Genomic DNA, 24,230 nt, shown 5'->3' with positions numbered 1-24,230 from the left:
ATTTAGGACTATCAACATAAAATCAGTGGTCAGTAAAGCAGGTGAGACATTTCAATGTGTACACTCTTCTTTTCAATTTACCAGATTCTGCTTCCTTGATCTCATTTTCGTGGTTCATTATTCAAAGGTCAAATAAGATAAAATTGAGAAAGGAAATGGGGAATGTGTCAAAGCGACAACAACCCGACCATAGAGCAGACAAAAGCCGAAGGCCACCAATGGGTCTTCAATGTAGCGAGAATTCCCGCACCCGTAGGTGTCCTTCAGCTGGCCCCTAAAATATGTATACTAGTACAGTGATAATGGACATCATACTTAACTCCGAATTATACACAAGAAACTAAAATTAAAAATCATACAAGACTAACAAAGGCCAGAGGCTCCTGACTTGGGACAGGCGCAAAATTGCGGCGGGGTTAAACATGTTTATGAGATCTCAACCCTCCCCCTATACCTCTAGCCAATGTAGAAAAGTAAAAGCAAAACAATACGCACATTAAAATTCAGTTCAAGAGAAGTCCAAGTCAGATGTCAAAAGATGTAACAAAAGAAAATAAATAAAATGACAATAATACATAAATAACAACAGACTACTAGCAGTTGTCTGACATGCCAGCTCCAGACCTCAATTAAACTGATTGAAAGATTATGTCTTCATCATATGAATATCAGGCACAATCCCTCCCATTAGGGGTTTAGTATCATACTATCATAAAATATATGAGAAGAATATAACCTGTATCATGCCAACAACTGTTTTAAAAAAAATTAAATGTGTTTAGTTCCGATGCAAAGACCCTATAAGTGAATCAATATAAAAGCCAAAATATGCAATCTTTAATGACCTGACAACAGTATCTTAACTATATCCCTTCTTAATAAGTCTGTTTAAAGGTTTTGTAAGCTTTTGAGGTGAATACTGACATTTTTGTGCTTTGTAAAGAATATTACCATAAAAGATTAGATGTGAAATACCTGAATGTATAAGATGTCTGCATGTTGAGTTATATTTACAAATTATTTCCTTATACCGGTGATAAAATTTAGTAAATGTTTTGACCAGTTTGTGATATCGAAAACCCTGGTGTAATAATTTTTCAGTAATACATAAATTTCTCTCGCTAAAATCTAATACGTTGTTACATACACGAGCGAATCGTGCAAGTTGAGATATATAAACACCATAAGATGGTGACAAGGGAAAGTCACCATCTAAAAATGGATAATTAACGATAGGAAATGAAAAATCATCTCTTTTATCATAAATTTTTGTATTAAGCTTCCCGTTAATGATATAGATATCAAGATCGAGGAAAGGGCAGTGGTCATTGTTAGTATTAGCTTTATTTAAAGTAAGTTCAACAGGATAAATTTCTTTAGTATACATACTGAAGTCGTCATTATTGAGAGCCAAGATATCATCCAAATATCTAAAATTATTGTTAAATTGTTGTATCAAATGTTGTTTCGATGGGTCTTTGTTAATTTTAGTCATAAATTGTAACTCATAACAATACAAAAACAGGTCCGCAATAAGTGCACAGTTAGTCCCCATTGGAATTCCAATAACTTGACGATATACAGAGTCTCCAAAGCGAACAAAAATGTTATCAAGTAAAAATTCAAGCGCATATATAGTATCAAAGCATGTCCAATTGACATAGTTCTTTTGTTTATTGCTACTAAAAAATGACCTAAAAGAGTTTGAACATATATACTCGCATTTTGACTTTTTAAATTCCCAGTTAATAAGGGAAGTGATTTTTTTCTTAATAAGAATATGAGGCAAAGTGGTATAAAGGGTAGAAAAACTTTGAACAGATTCAAAATCACCAATATATGCATGCAATTTATCAAGTACTTCCAACGAGTTTTTGACACTCCAAAAGTAATTTATTTCGCTATTTTCAAAGGCTTTATAAAAGGTCCGTTTCTCAGGGTCTATTAGCTACAGGACCACTACACCTTTAATGTATGGAATGATTGTAGTGTTCATGTCTGTATGGCAAGATTCATGTCCTTGACCTTATTTTCATGAATCTTTAATAAAGTTGGCTCAAGCATTGTTATTAAGATGGACATCTACAAACAATATAAGTAAACAGAGTTTAATGGTATACAGATAAATTAGATTTTTTGGTATACAGATAAATTAGATTTTTTGGTATACAGATAAATTAGATTTTTTGGTAATATCCAATCAAATTTAAATATTATGTGTACAAGTTTCTTAGATAAGGATATGCCTGTAACAAGACAGGAATGCAAGTTGTTTTCTATACGTTTGATGTGTTTGAGCTTTTGATTTTTACCATTTGATAGTGATGAGTATTTTTAAACTTCAATCTAGCTCTTAATTTGTCATAAAAAACTGAAATATGAACAGTTCAAAGGAAAACAAAAACTGGTTGGCTTGTTTTCTTCCAATTTTCAGTGAGACATTTTGTCATGCTTGTCAATTTGAAAAATTAAAATTTTTTGACATTGCTCCAATAGTTTTAAAACATTGGCAAGGCCCTCCAAAAAGGTAAAAAAATAAGCATTTCAGGTGCAAAACTCCAGAACAGGTAGACAGATTTCCCCCAAGTGAATAAAATTTGTTTTTCTGACCATTTTTAGTCAGTATTTCTCTTATTGCTATTAGAGATATTAGACAAAAACTTGTTTGACTACTTAGTTCAATTGTAGACATGACTGCCATGTTGGCTGATCAACCTGGACAAAAGTCACAATCTTTACAAGAAGTTAAACTTTGGTTTTAATCCATAGAGCAGTTTCAGAGTAGAAGATTTTAAAATGAAAGTTTAAAGATGACAGATGGACAAGTGATGGCAAAAGCTCATGCGAGGTAAAACCAGATGCTCTGCAGGGCGCAGCTTTATGCGACCGCAGAGTTGGAACCCTGAACAGTCAACGTCATACCAATATACAACAGCAAAATAATGTTTGCGGTCGTTTAAAAAATTAAAACTGGGACAATACCTCCTATAAGGAGTGTAACGACTTTTTTTCAAATATTTACTTTTTGACTCTCCTATGGAGAGTTTTCTCATTGGCAATCATACCACATCTTCTTTTTATTTGTAGATCTTGCTCATCATTTTTTCCATTATACAGTTGGCAATTGAAACAACAAACTAATAACTTTCCCATTTTTAATTGGTTGAGAAACATGTATAAAAATGAAAAATAATGAAGAAAAAAAAAATAACATCTTCAACAATGAAAATAACAATGGTAAATCATATAAATGAAGCTACATTTATCTACATTTCTACATTTCAATACTGAGCTGAGCTTAAAAACTGGATTTCTATATTTTATCTTATGTAATGTATGTTCTAATCTTGGGAACAAATGTTCAAATCAGAAAAAAGGAAAATCAGAATATTAAATCTTAATGAAAGAACAGCATTCCTTGTTCCCCACATTTCACATATTGAATGTGTCCAAAGCAATAAATCCAACAATTTTTTTTTTTAAAGATTAAACCTTTAAATAAATACCTTATAAGAAATGTAGGAATGGAATTGCTAACATTGTTATAATGCAAATAATTACTTTTTCAAGACACAATTTTAGGAACAAGTTATGTATCTCTAGTATTGATTGGCACTGATGTAAACCTTCTATACAAATTTCATAATATTCCTACAAGAAATGAAGGATTGAAGGTGCGGTTTCCAATATAATCTATATTTCTCATGGCAATCACTCCTTTAAAAAAAAGTTGCTTTGCACTGATTTTCAAACTTGTTTTGGATATTGAAGATATAAACTTTTGATATAATCCTAATAAAAATAGGGCAATAATTGTTCATGCTTACAAGACTTAGACAGACCAGCGGTATTTCAATATTCCCTTCACTGCATTGTGTAGGTGACTAAAATATATAAGTCATCAATGTAGATCAAATTTTAAACAATAAATTCTCTATAAGTATTCAGTTTTATCGTAACCAGCAAACTTCAATTATTTATTAGGCAAAAGAAAATGACCCTTTCTTTCAAAATTTCTATTTAATGTAGTTTGTTTAAAAATATGCAAAATAGGTTTTACTGATAAGAGTCCACTACATTTATATGTTTAAACTTTAAAGTTCATATAACAATGGTCTTAACAGTTTTTATGAGCAACAAAGGACCAAATTATAAGTCATTAGACCATATATATATATATATATGTATGGTTCGACAAAAATAATTAGTATACATATGTATATGGGTCCATCAATACGGACATTACTCTATAAATTTTGATGTATAAAAAGATTTTTACCATCGTTTGCCAATTTTTTATTTCACAAAAGTTTTAACATGAATAAATTTCTTTTAATCTAAATCTTAACAACTTTGCATTTCAAGTACAAATCATTAACTGAAGCTTTAAAAAATTAATATAGTTATATATTTAACAAAAATGCACAGAAATTTCACAATCACTTAATGAGACCAATAATTCTATGAAAAAAAAAATCATGAACAATTATTCTTTTCAATTTACAGTATTATTGGGTATTTCAGGTTAAATTTAAATAAATTTATCAAGGGCACCATGATTGGCAAATTAAGGTTAGATGTTATATAATAATTTTTTCAAGTACGAAGCCATACTTTTTTTGAAAAGTGGTAACCGTATGTCTCAGTCATATGATAACATTATGTTATCTCGTTTTAATAATCTGTCCTACAATCAATCCCTTTCCAAAGCTTCCACACAAAAACATACATAGCACCAAGTCCAATTCCCCTTCTATGACACCGAAGCACACTTTGTATAGCTCCCACTTCCAATTACACAAACTTATTTACATGTATAGTAATGTACCTTTCCTATTAAAACCATCTTCTGTTTATGTACAACTAAAATGTGTGTAAAACACAATGAAACCTCTTAATAGTATATTACTTGATATCCATACCGTCTATCTTACATAGCTTAAAATTACATGTCATGCTATGTAGTCAATAAACTGAAAAGTTTGAAAAAGATTTTTTACATACATCAATTCTCTATGCCTATGTAAACTGTCTTGACAAATTGTTACCAGTCTATTTAAGAATCATATAAAATGTGATTTATGAATGGAAAGCCTACAGATAGAATATTACATTTGTTATGTTGGTAAAAAAGTTTATGTTAGGATTGATAAATGTTCATATTAAATTGCAATCTGTTTATTAATGCAATTGGCAAGGATAAAAAGTATGTAGAAATTCATATCATTTTTCATAAGGACCTTTACCAGACAAGATATAATTTCTATAGAATGCATTATAAAACTCATCCCAAGAAAGATAACTCTAACAATCTACTGTAGAATAGCAAAATGGATGCCAATTATTTGTCTTGGTAAGGAAGTTTAATAAATATCATTTATTATTCCTATCATCAATACTGTAACTGGTTGATAATCTTTTGCAGTTATTAATGAGATGTTTCACAAAATTTTAAATGCTGCATGGTTCTTAAATAGACTCCTACTTTTTAAAATCACAGATTATGTACGCTAATACTGAACAATTGTTATTTGTACACTATTGCAGCAAAAATAACACAATAATAAGATTTTTATAAAGGCTTTTCAATTAAAGTATACATGGTACAAATACTTCCAACTCAATAAAATTCTAAAAAAAATTAAGACAAAAGACATGTCTTGCCTAATTTTTAGCAAAATAAAACATAACAGTTTGATGGAGCCTATAAAGCACATCTAAAATCTAACACTTAACATTGTCAGTCCACAAGTCTTATTTAAGATGACATGGTTCACACGTTACTGCATACTATTTAAAACGTTTTATCCAGTAAAGTTCATCCTTACAACCACCTCTTGATCAATAATTCGAAGAAAAAAAAATGTACATTTTTAAACACAATGCAATGGAAATTTGAAATGTATTGATATTATTCGTAATAATAATTATGGTCAAAACTGACCAACCGAACAGTATATTAGTTTTCATGTCATTCCAGGAGAAATGAAAAATATTTATTGCTTGAAAATGAGAAACAACATTAGGCCAAATACTGATGGTCTATCATGCGGACATGTATATTAAATGAATGTATGATTTTCATAGTGAGGTTAATACCCTCCTGTAATGTCTAATGCTTGTGGGACCAATAAAAGCACATAAACAATGTAAGATGACTTTATGTACATAATGAATATACCTGATATATATACATGCATGTATGTATACATAATAACTAAAAATAAAAAGTAAACCGATTGATTGTCTGTGATGATGTTGTGAAAAATACATAAAAACATAAATAAATAAGGATTTTAAATTCAAGAAGCACCCTTCTTCACCAAACAAGTAAATTAAACGAGAGCTTCCAGTGCCTTCCCATTTAGGTTAACTAGTCTCTGCACACAACATCTTTGTTGTTAAAATATTGTTAAAAAATGGTAAAACATTGCATAAAATTAGTATACTAACAAAATTGAAAAGCCCCAAAAATTTATTGACCAAATGACACATTGATTCATGATATAAATCCCCAAGTTCATACCTGCCAACTTTCACGATTTAGGAGTGTACTACACGATTTTGACCCTCTGTCCCGATTACACGATCGTGATCGTGAAAATAGCCAAAAAACACGATTTTAGTAATATTTACACGAAAAATATTTTTGTTCCCGATTTTGAACTTTTGAAAGTTTTCCCAAGGGAGACAAATCTTGTCTGACAAATTTCATCCAATCAAAATTTAGTGATCACGCATTCACCAGTTGATTAATGTCAGCATAGTAAACAATCAAATTTTTAGTTGTTTATCAAAAGTTATCACTTGCAAAATGGTTCTGTCACCGCCTAAGAAGAAAAATCGTGTTGCTTCGTGCAAATACTTGATTTGGGAGAATAATGTCAAGTACAGGGGCTGGTTGTCTAAATCAACGTTAGGATTGTCACATGCCTTTTGTAAAGTTTGCAACAGAGACTTTACAGTTGACCACGGTGGCCTTAATGATGTCTCCAAACATTCTAGTACTGCTCTTCACTAGAAGTCATTCAACGCACAACACATCACCAAGACTGTTTGACATTACAACTTGTGATATTGATCTATATAATATATTGTTGTTTTTTTGTTATCAAATTATTAAAATTATTACTTTTTTAATTTCTTGACAATGTATCAGACAAACATAAAAGTCATCTTACTGGTGTTAATCTCAACAAAAAGAATACAACAATCAAACAATTTAAAAAAGATGGGTTAATATAACAGCATCTTCAACTATCACCCCCCAAAAAAGAAGTATGTCAGCCACTTTTAGGAGCCAAATCATCACACGAAAAAATGGCGCAAAAATTCTACCCTCCAAAATGGTGCCGCGCACAAAAACCCCCATGGCCATTTTCAAAAGTTGGCAGGTATGCAAGTTAACATTGAAGAATGTGACAACAGAGAAAAAAGAAGCCATTAAAAAAACAAAAATATTTATTTATTCTTTAAAAATCAAATTAGTCCCAATGGAAAAATCATTGTTTATTGAAGCTTATAAAAAAATATCAGAATATTATTTCTATTTTTTTAAATTTTCTTTTGATATTACTGACTGATAAAGATCTTTCCCAGCACAGTTGAGTGTTATGAAAAATGGCTAGAAACTAAGAAGCACATGCTGTCAATGAAATTTTCCCTGACGTCATATGTAAATTAGAGATATTCAGATTATCATATGTCATCTCAACTCATTTGTTTTTCTCGCTATCATCGTACCAGCTTATGCAAGTAAATCAATCTCATCAAGATGACCAACAATAATCTATAGATATCTATTGAAGCTACACACCTATATTTTTTCCTTCCAACTCTTACATCCATCTCTATATTTCACTCTTTTCATTAGTAATGATATACATGTAAATAATTCAGTTTCAAATAATTATAGAAAATTACAAAAAGAGTTCTAAAAAGTATCAGTGAAAAAATAAATGGTCTTTTGTCATCAGATAAGTATTGTGTGAGAAAATGTATTAATATGTTAAAACATATGAAATACATGTATAATTCTGCAGAGAAATTTCTACAACGAAATTTCTATTTGACATTTCTGACATAGCACTATAAAAGTAGAAATATATACATTTGATGGACATAAGTATGTTTGTAAATGTAAATTCACAGCTAGTAAATACATCAAGTTTGAGCAAAGTTAAGTGTACATGCTGAACACTGGTATCTTATTATTTCAGGGAAATTTATGCAGTTTTTTTAATTCATACATTTCTGCCAATCTACCACACATAACATTAACTGTAAATATTTTTCTGACACTGGTGTCAAGTCTGGTGTCAGAGTCAATACACGGCCACGTAATTCTTCAATTCCCTGTAAAATCAAGTCTTTGTCTTTGTCTGTCAGCTCCATGGTAAAATCCTCTTTTTTCATGTATGCTCGTCTTCTGAGGGTGGCAATAGACTTGTCTGAAAAATAGAAAAATCACTTTTTAAATTGCTATTTTTTTCCCCAATTAATATTTTTTAGTGACTAATTACATCATGATTTAGATAAGGAAATTTATCAATACATATTCATTTACCTGTCAATACCCAGACACAGATTTTTACATGTAATTTTAAGGGTCTCACAGCTGAGTGGTTTAAGTAGTTCTTCCTGTCATCAGACAATTGTTTAATTATTCCTTGTCTGTATTTTATAATTACAATGAATCATGATTTTTGTTTTTTAAACTTTGCATTCAAAGATCTAAACTACTAAATACATGTACAATATATGCTAAACAAGTTAAATCTTTGTACATGTAGTAGGTCAACCTTAAGCTTGTCTCTCTATTTATGCATTATTGATTTCAGATACATTTTATTTCTGATCATTTGTTGATGAATCATATTAACTTAGTATTTTTTTTAATCTGTAATGAACAGTAAACCAAACAAGGCGAAGAGTAATAAAAATACATATATATAACATGTATAACATAACTATAATGTATTCAATTTCCACTTATCCGATTATTTTTTTATACATAAAACCATAATGATCACATCACATGTGTTACTAACAGAAGTACATTTGCAACATGTTGTGGTGACAAGAATGCACACGATGAAATATTTCGTCTGCTTAACCATGTTTACTAACATTAACAGAACAATTCAACCATCCCTATAGCCATGATACATTGTACATATAGCTAGCTACCTAAAAACATTTGTCATTTCTCAGAGTTTGCAGCGGCCAATAAATTACAAAGCATTTCCTGGTAACTTAATCGCAGCTTATCAATAAAGGAAATTATAACCAATTGTCAACTTTAATAATGGATAAAATGATATATAGCATGTTATCCAGAGAACTAGAATAAACATTAAACACAGCAACCCTAAGTACCCTAACATCCAAAGGATTTAAGGTAACCATAGCAGGAAATTAGACAAATACTCGTATTGATGTACCTGTTATAATTCACAAGAAGGAAAGGATTCAATTTCAGCTAACCAATGAATTATTGAGTTGAATCATATTAAACAATATCTTTTAATAATTTATATCAAAATGGAACATCTAGCGTTTTGTTAAATTTTAATATAAAATGCTCTTAAGGTGGTATGGGAGTCTAAAATAAAAATGATAGAATTTGTTCATACTTTGCCAAAATGTAGTATCTATTGATATATGTTGAAAAATATAGTAAAAATGATAGGTCACCGCACATTTTCTGAAGCTACAGGGCGTGACAAAATGACACATTTTGTATGGATTATACAGGAAAAAACACCATTTTGTGATTAGAAACTAAAGAAAATGATAGAATTGTTAAATACTTAAGGAAAAGATAGCTTTCAGACAATGCTTTTAGAATATCAAAATAAAAGATAGGGTCTCCGTACATTTTTTCCAGCTAAAATACAAAATAGGAAAATTCCATGTAGAATCCTTCAGAAATTGCACTGTTTTAGAGTAACCTCCCCTTAAAATGCCAATTTATTTATTTTTTAAAAACCAAAAATAATCAACATTTGTAAAAATATTAATATTGATAAGTTATATTCCTATAAATTGGTTCTTTAAAATGAAAAATCACATTAAATATCTGCACTCGATAGAAGATCTGGACCTTTGGTTCTCTGTTTTTTACAATCCAAGATGGAGGAAGACACCCATACCACCTTAATATCACTTATTCATATTTTTTTCTTTTGTATAATTTTAACATTAGATGTTGTAAATAACGTAATATATACATGTAACTATTCAGGGCTTTCAGCAATCCTACTTTTCAGAAAATAATAAAACAAAAGTAACTACTAGTTCGTAACTATTTCTGAAGTGTTAGAATTGTTTGATCATACAGCCATATAACACTGTATAAGTTTCCCCTCTTCCATTTCCTTGAAAACAATCTTAGTTTTCATCTGACAAATCCAGGAAATATTTTTCACTTTTTTTTTAAATCTTCCTTTTACAATGTACATGCATATGTACATGTATACTGCATCAACTACAAAGGTTAGTGTAGACTATTAGCAGAGTTCAGATCATTAAAACAATAATGGGAGGATGCAAAGGGGCATTTGACTTTTTATTTAAGGACCCCTACAAATGTAGATCCATAATGTTAATTTTTTTTTATCAGAATGCTTAATGAAATAAGGAAAAATATTTAACCTGCAAGAGTACATGTACGTGTATATCCTACTGTTTATTTATTCAGATTCTATTAAGGTTTTTTTTTCTTATGTGATGTACAAATCAAGTTCATTGACTTTTAAATTTTTGTTTTATCTTGCAAATATTAGAAATTTTGTGTATTACATTTTCAACTGTTGCTTGTTCATTGAAATATGAGGGATAAAAATTTCACTAGCCCAGGTTCCAGGATTTTTTAGCACTTGTTATATTTTACCAGGCTGACAAGAATAGTGCAAGCCTAAGCATTGCAAAATCTAAATACTTATTATGCCTTAACTTGTCCAACATAAAGAGGTCACATTTAAATATGCATGTCTGTCTTATATAATGTCTCAAAAGTTCATAACGGTAAGGAACTTTGTGTATCTCTTAATTATCAAGACTTGACATTCCTCAGGCATTACAGGATGTTTGAATTAGTGGGAATGCCAAAGATTCATTAAGATTGCCTACAAGCCTATTGAATATTTGTATTTTGTGTGGAGCATTTCAATTTATGGTTTACACAAAATCTTCACGAACTGGCCATGGTATTCCACAAATAATATAAATTCATACAGTTTAGTGTGCCAACACCTATTTACTATCGTTGTGCAGGCTTTTATTGTGCGTTTTATTTACTTTGAGGGTGCACAATTCAAGTGTATGAACTAAATAACCAATGGGGAAGTTTGTACATATTATATGTAAAACAGTTTAAGGTGGTACCTAACACTACAGGGAGATAACTCTGTAAAGTCAGCTAAACGTTTTAATTACGTTGTGTTGTAACTTGTAAAAGCAATATTAAGCTTCTCAATGATCAAAATTGGTGTTTATCAAATTGCTATATAACCAGTGTAATTTTTCTGACAAAACGGTTGGTTCAAATTTTTTAAATTTTTGTTAAAGTGTCAAAGTAAATACTTTGACAAAATTTTATGAAAATTAAACGAGCCAAATTAATTTTAGTGAAAGTGTTGGGTACCACCTTAAACCAATCGCATTGGTGTTTGTACCAAGGCAGGTTCTTAAATCATGGTTGTAATTGTAGGTGTTATCTTTATATGTCTATATTTTTTATAGTGTATTTGTTCGTTGCCTGGTTGGTATGGTCTCTTGTATTGTCAAATATTTTTTTATGTATACATTATTTCAAATTCTTGAATCATATTTTGCACAGTTCATCAATAAACTTTGCATGAACAATTTGGTTACCTTGCTCGCATTGCACATAGCACTGTAATACTTCAAATAACAACATCAGTAGTTCCTCCACATTTATTGCAGGATAACCAGCAGTACTATTAGGGTTATAACCATCCATTGAATCATCTTCTGACTGTGGTGTAGTTGGTGGCGTTGATATGTTTGTAGGCGGATACGCTTGAAAGAAACAGTTGAACACATCCTGAAATCGGCAAGGAAAATCGTAACATGGTGCAGTGTTCTCACACTGTCTCTCTAAAACCACAGTCACTAGGTAATATCGTAACAAGGTTGATTCTAACGTCTGTATGTACAGTTTTTTATGATCAATGGTTGGTAAATAACAATATGGTTTGCTTAATTCAAGAGCGATAGCCCTTGCTGCAGCGTTACAATTTGAACTGACCTCTACACTAATATGTAAAAGTTTTTGAAGAAGTGGTAGAATTTCCGGAATTTCATTCTGAAATGTTTGTTCATGGTGAAGTAAGGGCACAATATAATTGACAATAAGTTCCTTAACATTGTTAAACCCACAATCATACGATAATGCTTTATAACTAGCCGTCTTTCTCATCGCCTTTGGATCACTAACGTTTCTTGTAGTGAGTTCATATTCATAAAACAAAATAACAAGCTTAAGAAGGTACACTGTCTTTCTAACCAATAAATGGCTCTGATCAGAAAAACTTTTTCCGAAGTTTAAACATTCCAGGGAATCCTGTAAATGTTTGAAGTCAATATGTAACATTTCAGGATATTTGTCAAACACAAGCATTAAGCAGTCAACTGATTCTTTTAAAAGTTCCAAAGAATTGCTGCTTATAATTCCTTGTTCTATTACTCTCTCTATCAGTTCAGGAGGCGGACTATAGCTGTTTGCAAAGTTCTTTAAAAACTTCAATCCATGTCTCATGAAGCTTGGATTTTGTTCATCTTCCCAACATCCTTCAACAGTGTTTATGTGAAACTGGGAAAAAGCACCCACTAAGACATTTTCTATATCATTGTCCATTCTGGAATTAACAATGTTAGATTTGTGTCTTTGCCAGAAGCACTTTTTGTGAATGTCTTTTTTCACACTGCTAAAATAACTAGTAATTTGTCCGCAATCAGAATCTTCCTTTTTAACAATTTTTCTCATTTTGTTTTTGCGTCTTCTCTTCTTTACTTGAACATATTCAGTTTCTGAATCTTCCGAATCATCACACTTGAGTAAGTCTGTAAAGTGACGAGAACTAGTCGGAGAATTAGAAATCTCTCTCAATACTGATTTAGAGTTATCTCCTGTTTCTTTCAATTCTGATTCTTTCTGGTCTTGAAGTCCTGACTTATTTTTTAAATTCAATGATGTTTTTACACCATTCAGTAAATTTGCAAGTTTCGTCTTATTTTCATCAGTCCAAATTTTTTGAACAACTTCAGTTTTATTCTCTTTCTCAATTTCGTCACTAATTATTTCAATGTCATTATCATCTTCTGTTTTATTGTCAGTACAATCAGCTAATGATGTGTCTGGCAGATATTCAGACATTTTTCGTCTCTTACATTTCGGTGATGAATATGTTGTATCATCAGTGTCCTCTGAACAAGATACAATCTGGACCGTAACAACTGTTGTTCCTTCTTCATCCTCATCTGTACTTATACAGTAACTTGATCTATCCATACTAGTCTTACTTTCATTGTCAGAATCCAACGAAGTGCAGTTTAAGCTTAACACTGATTTTTTCACTGACGATTCGCCCATTTCATCGTCAGATATATTAATGACTTCAGAATAATCGTCTAAATCTGGAAGTTCCTCTTCTTCCTCTTCATTTTCAGATTCACTGCTGATGTAGACTGGTTCCCTGTTCAGTCTTGGCATCTTAGGTGACATCACCATTTTTTCTTTTTCCTTTTCCGATTTTAATTTGGACCAGGTCATTTGAGGACGAAACTTTAACGGCTTAATTGGAGGTGGTGTTTTTGTACATCCCATACTTTTCCTCTGCAAAAAAAGAGTAAAAATAAATCATTTATTCGAATTTAAGATTTTCAAAATACATGTATCTCACAAAATTATGACATTTAACTTAAGAAAATGCAGGCTCAACCTATATGGAGGGAATTTTTACGACTGATAGCTTGTATGAGTTCACTAGAAAAACCAAAGCGCTATCAAGCCCGCTTACTGCCTATGATGCCTGACAACAGCTATAATTATTGACTAGATCGATTTTATAGACATTCTACATTCAAAATAGCTGTCGTATTTCAAAGTAGCTGTCAATCAGTTATTTTTGCCGTCTGCAGTTAAAATCGTCTTTCCGCTCGGCAGATTTGACCTTTACCTTTTAATCCCTCTGATACCATCAGATAACGACGGTCCTTTAACAGACGTCCGTTTAATTGAGAAGTTAAATCTCGCGATCGGTATTGTGAACTTTGTTTTTAATTTAAAGTTTTTGCAATGATATATATAATGTTCATGATGTTTATGTGGTATCTTTCAAATTAATACAAGTTATTATATATATATGGTTCGGAAGACTTTGAAAAATATTCGAAATCGGTAAAATCATCCTAAAGTTTTAACACCATTTTTAAATTCATAATTTTAGTACCTTGACGATTATGTTAAATTGTTTCCCCCAGGCATATACAATCAACCTTGTGAATTGAGTTCACATCAAAGGAGATTGTCATTCGACAAGTAGGAGAGTTAATTGCTTAATCCAGGTGAAAAAAGTTCTTTGATAGCGGCGATCCTTTTTTGATAATAATTAAATGTTCTAGTTTCGTAATGATATTTATAGTATTGAAATGTTTCAAATGAATTTTAAATTATAAATTGTTAATTATGGAATACGCATTTTTTACGTCAGGAACCATGATAGCGTATAATTTGTTTTCTTTATCAAACAGAAAAGTGGATTTTTAAATTATTTCCACTTTTAAATTTCATAATTGAGATTTGTCCGACTGTAAAAATTTACCATAGATTCGTTTTAAAATAGCGTAATAATCAATTAGAATATAAATACAAATTTCGTTGCCGTATTTACTGATCATCGTCTTTTCTTGATTTTAGGTGTCTATTGAATGGTATGTGAACAATAAACAGGCACGTGAAATTTTGTCAGATATATATAAATTATTATCCGACATATAATTCTGCAATAAAATGTCTCTGTCCTAATTTTGACAGAAGAATAAAATGCCTTGTGGCATTTGATTTTGTTCAAGATTTTTATTCACATACCTGTCTATTTGCATGTTAATAGTTTTGTTCATGTTCGATAAAATTCCTTATCTAACCAGGAACATATATATTCCCAGATCTAACACATGTTTTTATAATTTCGGGGTGAATGAAATTTCCTTTAACAAAGTTGATTTACCAGTATTTAGTAAGGTACCCTCCACCTCATGTTTATAAGCATACGCATTGTGAGTAAAGTTAATTCACAGAATTTGTGTATTCCTTCAGTAATCCCCAATTTTGATTGCGGTTTTCTTAAAAGAAACAACCTATTGTATTTGAAAAAGTACGGTAATTGGACAAAGTTGTTGTTTTACTCTTCATATACGCATGCTATGTTCTGTATCGTTTTTCGGGGTTGTCAGTATGACAATGAGATTATATGAGAAGGTCTCATATAACCTCCTTGGTATCATATTTTAGATATTTTAAAGTATTAGTTCGTGTTCTAAAATTTTAATAAATTTCAAAATGTACTACTTTGAATCCTGTATTATTCACCTTTCTTAATGAAAAAGATTCATTTTTACCAAGGAGGTCATATAACTTCCTTGTTTTTACATTTAATCATTTTTTTAAATATATATAACATAACTTTATATATCAGTATCTTAGACTGCTAGTTCTTCACGTAAATTGCTAACTTTTAATCTAACTATTGAACATTGCTCATAATTAAATTGAATGGGGTCAAGCTATTTTTTCTTTTATTCCTTAAATTTTATTCTATTTTACATTTTGTTGTACCGTTTTATATCTCAGTTAAAGAAGATTGTGTTTGTTAAAATTGTTCTCAAGCTGTCAGTATTTTTCTTTTGACTTGATCGTGTATATATGTATATAAAGAAGAACATCAATACACTAGTTGATAGCCGCCAGTGGTGGATTGACCCGGGGGCATAATTGGCACGTGTTGAGGAGACAAATTGGAAAGAAACAAAATGAATGATTGTCGATAGTTTAACGTCCAGTGGCAAATGTTTCATGCATGTTTCACTGGACGAGGATATCAACTGGCAGAAAAATGAAAAAATAAAGTGGAATGATAAAAAACAAATACGATATAGCAGACATACAATACAATATGTCTCTGGATATAGTAATATGGAAACGAATAAAATATTTAAATGGTTTACATGGTGCCACCAGGCATACGAGGTTCTGGTCCGCACATACAATCAATTTCTTAAAAATGTGGGTCCCCCCAATGTTTTATATAAAAATTGTCACGCGTAAAATGTACATTATGTAATTTGAAAATTATCCTTATTTGTATACAATTAATTTGGTTTATAAAATTTATGGAATTTGATTGCATTATCTTAATCTATAAAATCTATAATCCCTTTTTTTGATGAAAATTTAATAATTTCATGCACGCAATTTTATACATCTTAGTGGTCAACAGATGTAGCTTGACCTTTAACTTGACATTGCTCAGTTAGTTCGCTTAAAATTAGCTGACACCAATTATCTTCTTGCACGAGAATTTCATACGGCGGCAAAATTCACGTAACAGTAAACTTGGGTGACCTTACTAAATGACCGTGGGAAAATCAATTCAGTGTTACATTCCATGTGTAATAATCGAGGCTCTTGAAGGTCCATTTGCAATTAATTTATGAAAGTCTAAATTATAATCCTTTTTCAAATACATAAAAAATGTCTTCTTTAACTATTTATATTTTATATTAGTCAACTCAATGGCGTTGCCGCGTATGTAAGATATACACGTCCATGAACAACAATATTCATTACGGTACATGTCGTGGAGATCGCTCGGGGGGGCCACTTCAAACTTTTTTTGGTAGGGGTGAGCAGCTGAGACATCAAGTACCCCACCCTTTTCATATATTTTGTTAATCAAAAATATGTACCTTGTCATATATTAATTAACAAAAAACAGACCTATAGATATAGTTCAATATTTTCACCGCTTATCATTACGTTCTTGTTAAGAAGCAAAATAGTCGCAATAAAATCACCTTCTTTTCCAATAAATTCGTCATATATCTTAAACACTTTTTTCGTATTGCCCATTTTACATCTTTCATTATAAAGATATTTCAATTCCAAAATACAATACATATAAAAGACGTTTGGTCAGATCATAGATGGTATTATATCTATGGTCAGATAAATGTAATATCACCCCAGAGCGTAACACCTTAACTGATTTTAACATGTTTAATTATTAATTAAAAACTGAGAAACAGTTTCATTGCCGTTCCCTCGTAAAGTACGCTGTCACAATGGAATTTCTTTAAATAATTGTTATCATGTTTTATGTATACAAACCCTTGAATGATAATTAGGTGCAAATGTCAAAATAGTTGGATTTATTGCATCTATCACTGGCATCAGTGGAAATACCACATCAGAATAAATAGAGTTTAATTGGTTTGACAAATAACTGATGGATTTACGACTGTGGTTTAACCGCATCAAGAATAAATGCGGACATCTGATTAGTTTAAGATACTTATGATATAATCAAGCAAGTGATAATATCAACCTATTGATATATTTCATCTGAATTTCTCACCCTTTTCATATATCATAGAGCATGAAAAAGTGACCTATTCCAGCGGCTCATCCCTACCACTAATTATATAGCAAGTGGCCCCCCCGAGGGAGATCGTACCAATTATATTCAATTATTATTTTAACTTATAAATCTCTAAAAGTTACAAAAGTCGAGTGTGTGAGTTGCTAAGGTAGAGTTCCAAGTTAGTGAGCTATCTGCGGACTAGGATGTATTTTTAAAAAAGGCAGGAGGAGCCAAATTGGAAAAAAGGCAGAACAGAGATACGACTAAAAAAATGCCGGACATTTACTTTTATTTCACCCCAACCCCCTTTTTTAAAAAGAAACAATTATGTGATAGCCCCCTTCTGAAAGTCGAGTTGTGAGTTACAAAAACATGTATACCTTCTCTAAAATTTTTAATTTCCTTAATGAAACAGTCGTCAGAGTTTTCAGTTTTACTTCGCATTTAAAAACAAAGCATGCGTGCGGTGACCTACAGTTGTTAATATATGTGTCATTTTGGTCTCTTGTGGACATATATCTCATTGGCAATCATACCACATTTTTTTTGCATGAGGCTGGGTACTGGTATTTTGATGGCAGGTTTTAAGAGTTGTTTGAGACTTGTCTTTACTTCCTTTTGACGATAAACTTCTATCCAAGAATACAAATCTTTATTTTCAAGTTAGTAAAAATTATTAATACTTTACCCACAGCATGCCGAAAAAAGTCCATTTATGCGTAAAATACGGATGCAATATTTGCCACTCCACGTTCAGATATCCCAATTAAAGATGTATACCAACATTAAACATATATTTGTACCTATTTAAAAAAAAACAGCTCAGTAGATTTCACCTGCCAATTAATCTTGAGCTGTATAAACTAATACAACTGTACCATTGCAATCAACATGTAAATACTGTCTTTTACATGAAAGCTACAATTACGAAGAGACATTACACACAGGTGTCAACACATGTATAAATTTACACACCGACCAATAAGTTGTCATAAATCACGTGTGTGGACGCTGACCAGTATCAATAAACGGCCAGTTTAAGAAGTCAAATCAAGCTGTGATTAACTTCTCTCTATAGAAGCAGATTCAATAGCAATATAATCTTGTTCGAAAAAACCTGAACATGGGAACAGTATATCTATATATGTTCCTGCCTGAATTGCGGGGGGGGGGGGGGGGGGTACCCCCGGTAAATCCGCCTCTGAATTCAAACGTTATATCGAATTAATATAAGCAGAAATAATCACGCCTAGTCAATCTCCTATTACTTCAATTTTTCGATACAAAGAACAAATAATTAAGATTAGTTTATTGAAAATGCAGTTATGTTGAAATGATCTGCAATTACCCTTTTTTTTATATTTTATATTTTTTAGAGTTTGTGATAATTTGCAAATTACTTATATCAACGTATGTTGCAGTAAATGGTATTGATCTATGAGCTTGTTAAATTTTACGCACATGTCATTGTGGACAAGTCTACATACATATTATGCATATAAAAAGCAGGACCACTCCAGACGTCTCATGGTTTGGTGTATTTCTTTCGTTAATGCACATTACAGTTGGTCCGAGACCACAATTGACGTCCCTTTTACAAATATAGTCCCTAGTGTTGACAGTGGGTTACTTGCCATTAATTTTTATACCCCTTCCAAATTTATTTCTCCATGTTTATTGCCTCAAATTGCAAGTAGGGGTTGAAATTACACTGAAAAAAAATTTGGTCCAGAAGTTTAAAGGAAAGTAGTGATTTGGTCCAGCTGAAAAAAAGGGTTAAAATAAGCCCTTCGGAAGCTGTCAAAAGATTTCAAGACGACCTAAACATAGCATTGTCCATATTTTGAGTTAGAGCCGATGAAGTTTTCTATAAATTTAATATAATTTGTCCCAAAAGTAGTACAACACACTAAAAGTTTCTTTGAGAAAGCGCAGGTGGGATTTTTTTTATTTTCATTTATGTTCTAAAAGAAATACGAAATAATTGTGGTCTCGGACCAGTTGTTTCAGAGGTTATACTTGGCCCAATAGTTTGAAGGGGAGAAGATTTTTATAAAAGTTAATGTGGGACAGACGACGGACGCCAAGTGATAAGAAAAGCTAACAAGAGCGGGAGACATTTCCGGTGTTCTGGGATTTGACAGACTACGAGAAATGGACGTACGACAAAAAAATTTAAATAAGTTCTAGTAGGACATAATTCGGAAAAGAAAACATAACGTAATATATGCATAAGTTGCGGGTGCAGAACTTTTTATAAAGGAAGGAGTCGCGTGTCGCTTTAGTCATGCTTCATTGATTCCCTATATAATCGTACAAACTTTTCTCACTAAAAAAGGGGGGCGGGATCCGCCTATGTACTTTTACGGGGTCAATCCTGGTATTTTGATTAATTGCGATAAACACGTTACCCAATCTCGTGACAATATTATACCCTAATAGGATTGAATATCAAAGGAAGTAACCCATCGAAGATATAGGGATTGTGTTTCTTCTATTAAAGAAAATTCAGAGTTGTTAATTAGAACTATTCAAATCAAGGAATGAATGTGGTATACGCCATTCTTGTGCATTTTGAAATAGAAACTACAAATATGACCACATAAGTGATAAATACTGGTAACACAGATTGGCAATCTACGGTAGATGAATTAATTGAGGAGAAATCTGTGAATTTTATGCATATTAGGGTTATCAAATATCAGATATCAGCTGGGTATTGTATATTTTTGTATTATTTTTTAACAAGAGGTTACATAGTCCATAACGGCGTCTTCTGTATCTTTTACAAAAGTATATTTGACTAGTCTACTACATTTATAGAATAATGAATGGAAACGAGGAAAATGTCAAAGAGACAACAAACCAACAAACATAAACAAGTCAACCCAAGGACACCAATGCACATGCACAACACAGCGAGAAAGTCCACACCAGAGGCTGCCCCGATCAGGCCCCGAAACACAGCGTATCGAAAATATGGACGCAATTCTCAGAAACATTTAGATGACCCCCCCCCCCCCCAAAAAAAAAAAGCAGCATACAAGACCAACAAAGCCTTTCAGCGTTCTTGACTTTGGACGGACGCAAATGCGACTGGATTAAACAGATTTTATGGGCGCTCAACCAAACCTTTTAACCTTTAGTCATTTCATTTTTGAACACCAACAATGTTGAGTGTCACGGTCAAATAACAAATGTTCAGGGGTCCATAAAATATATTGTTTCTGCAACTGTCTAAAATTTGCAAATGAAACACCTCATCCAAAACATCTAAATATAGTCTTAAAGAATACGAATTTTATATGTTGTACACTATACTTCTTATTGTTGTCTTCGTAATAACCCTATATTTGGATTTTACACCAATTAAATTATTTGATTTTTGCCCCAAAGATGCCTCTTTTAACGAAATCTGCAGAAGGGGTATTTTACATATATACAAAATAGTTTAGTTGCTAACCCCTTTTCCGTTAACTATGACGCTGCAAGCTATGGGATTTAATAATAATTACAGCTAGTTTCCTAAACCTTGTAGAGTACTTTTGAAGGCTTGCTTGCTTTGTTTGTATAAACGTAAATTCGAGCTTAACATTTAAAATTGACATCTTCAAACAATTTATAGGCAATTAAACTGTTTTATATATTTTAATTACAATTGTACAATATAAAAACAAAGCAAGCAAGCTAACCAAAATATTGCTTTACATGCATTTGGAAATTAGCTGTAATAATTTCAAAAGGCTATTTGTTTCTTCACAAAATAACCATACTTTGCGTAGTGGTTATGTAAGCACCTCTTTTTTACGAAACTAGGATGAAGTCCAAACAAAAAAGAATCAACAATATAGTAAATCATTCTATAAGCAAGCATCATAAATTGTTAGAGATACACCATTTGTTTTAATGGTTTTCCTTATTTTCACGCACACCTAGCTTTTGGCGTAACTCTCAACCCGACTTTCGTAACTCGCATCATAACTTTTGTTTTTCTCAACTCGATTCCCCGCAACAAGTGAATTTTCATCTCGTCACGCAAAATAAGTTCATTTAAATGTTTTTCGTATATATTTTATTTGATACCAATATTGACTTAATATATTACTTCCTGATCCATGGTCTTATTCGTCTACATACTGTCAGTCAGTCAGTCTCACTTGCGGACAAACTTTTCACGTTCTAAAATTATACACTAAAGTAGTATGCTATACAAACAATAAGTTTAACTTTATTATTTAAACGTTGATCTGGAATCAATTTTATTGAAAAATTAAAGTCGCAGAAATCTTGAGATACTATCAATGTGGCATTATACACAATACAAATTAGCGCACATAGAAGACTTGTTGCGACACCTAACCTATTACAGGTAATATACATGTAGCTGTCGGTAATTCGAAAATGTCGAGGAAAACTCGCACTAAATTCAAATAGCCGGAAATGTCAAGGAAGACTGATTTTGGGATGTTACTAATTACAATGACTTTAACTAATCCGAATAATTCAGTCGTTTATATTACGCTGATGTACGATAACCTCGCAAGTAGGAGAGGACCATTTCGGGGAGGGACCGAATTATTCGGATTCACAAAATAATGATGTGTATAGCAAGAAACTTGTGATTTTTTTTTTGTGCTAATAAATATTATCTAAAGTATAAATTAAACATTTTAAAACCATATAATTTACATATGTTTTTTTTAGGTATGATATAGTTATGCATGAACTTATTTAACTAAGAACAAATATTGACATAGGAATAGCTGTTTTCAGATGTATATGACAAAAACAACATAATTAATTTGAAGTCGAATTTCAGGGTTGAAAATTTGTAAGGGTTCTTCGGAACCCACATCTTCGCTTGCCAAGGATTACGATCCACTCCCGTTTTCTCCACGTCGGTACCGTGGAGAGAACGGGAATGGATCGTAACCCTTAGCTAACAAAGATGCGGAACCCAGTGTCTCGCCTACTTTTGCTGTTAACAAAAATGACGAAAAAAAAATCAATAAAAAAATTCCTTTCGATACTATCTTTTGATTGTCAGAAGCTTCTGTAAAATATAAAATAAAAATGTGGTATGATGGCCAATGAGACCTCTGTCCACAAAAAAACAAAATAACACAGACATTAACAACTATAGGTCAACGTACGGCCTTCAACAATGAGCAAAGCCCATACCGCATAGTCTGCTATAAAAGGCCCCAATATGACAATGTAAAACAATTCAAACGAGAAAACTAACAGCCTAATTTATAGAAAAATTAACGAAAAAAAAATTGTATCACATACACAAACGACAACCCCTGAAATTCTCATTGGTAATCATACCACATCTTTTTTTTTTTTAAGTTTGGTGGAAATCAAAGATAGTTTTTATCAGAATTTTAAAAACTTTAACCACAGAGTGAATATTTGCGGACGAAGCAGACGGAATGGTGGATCGCTATGTTTCGCGTTTTCATCGTAGGCTCGCCAAAAATGGGGCTGGGCCTTTGCTGATAGAATATTTATTTCAACTATGATAATTTATTACAAGCGCTGCAATCATCTTCACTTTCCATGCCTCATTTTAAGCCCATTTTATGGGCATTGTGTATTCTGGTCTGGAGGTCCGTTACGGTCTGTCCGTTCATTCGTTTCTTTTTCCCTCCGTCTTCCCCGCTTCAACTTAAAAACTTTGGTTGTTTTTGTTGTTTTGATGTCAACCCAAAATCAACTTGAAACTGAGTACACATGTTCCCTGTGATATGATCTTTTAATTTCAATACCAATTTAAAGTTTTTTACTCCCATCTTCACGGTCTACTGGTACTGAACATAGAAAATGATAGTGCGGATGGGGCATCCGTGTACTATCACATTTTCTTGTTGTTTATGTAAAAACAAAGATTTGTACAGAAAGCTGGACTATGTACAAAGTAGTTGTTGCATTATTAAATTTTGTTTTTATATTTTTATCCAAAATACTCTCGAAATTGATACCCATCTTTATTTTCGGACGGCCTCTTTTACTGGACATGCCTCTATTGTTTTCTATCGTCTTCGACATGCATGAAATAGTTTCCATTAGGGACGCAACCAACAATCAATCAACCAACCCAACGTTTTGATTTTTTTCGGTCTATTGTTATGGACGACATAAAAAAATTAACCAAGGATACACAATTGAAATTAATTTTTTTTTTCTATCCTACATAGAATTTTTGATGTCGACCCTTACGCTTACGTATCATCTTTAGGAGAAACCAGCCGGTTCACAAGGCGGAGCTTCCATTTGAATTTTAAGGGTGTGGCTTAGATGAAAAATAATGTTGTTTTTTTGCATAGCTGTCTGTCCAGCAAATGTTTCTTACTCATAACTCCTGTCCTGCATTTTTTCTTATTTCCAGCCTTGCTGCGTGAAAGAACTGGTGTACACAACCGTAGAATTGTACACAAAATAGGCGTGCATTGCCCGTCGATGGGGACAATCGGTCATGCGTTACATTTAAAGCTTTCATCATACCGGGGTATTGACAGATATTACTTTTGTTGTAACATTCTAATCGGTATAACTGCATTC

The 24,230-nt window shown here is 31.9% G+C and overlaps 1 protein-coding gene across 3 annotated transcripts in view; it reads right to left on the bottom strand.

Annotated features, from left to right (window-relative positions):
• Positions 1–3,141: 3,141 nt before the first annotated feature.
• Positions 3,142–24,230, bottom strand: part of LOC139520356 (uncharacterized) — a 34,230-nt gene continuing 13,141 nt past the window's right edge. For 2 of the 3 annotated variants that reach the window (XM_071312927.1, XM_071312926.1), the window contains exons 2-3: positions 11,878–13,861; positions 3,142–8,450 (exon numbers count right to left, since the gene is read on the bottom strand). In XM_071312927.1, the coding sequence (XP_071169028.1) occupies positions 8,239–8,450; positions 11,878–13,861 (2,196 nt within the window). In that variant the 3' untranslated portion in view covers positions 3,142–8,238. Of the gene's footprint in view, positions 8,451–10,177; positions 11,389–11,657; positions 13,862–24,230 lie in introns of those variants that run through there. The other variant, XR_011663866.1, reaches the window with a different exon arrangement.

This window comes from Mytilus edulis, chromosome 4, assembly GCF_963676685.1.
Source record: "Mytilus edulis chromosome 4, xbMytEdul2.2, whole genome shotgun sequence".
Classification (NCBI taxonomy): Eukaryota; Metazoa; Mollusca; class Bivalvia; order Mytilida; family Mytilidae; genus Mytilus; species Mytilus edulis.
Note: the sequence above shows the minus strand (reverse complement) of the source record. Positions and strands in the feature narration are given on the sequence as shown.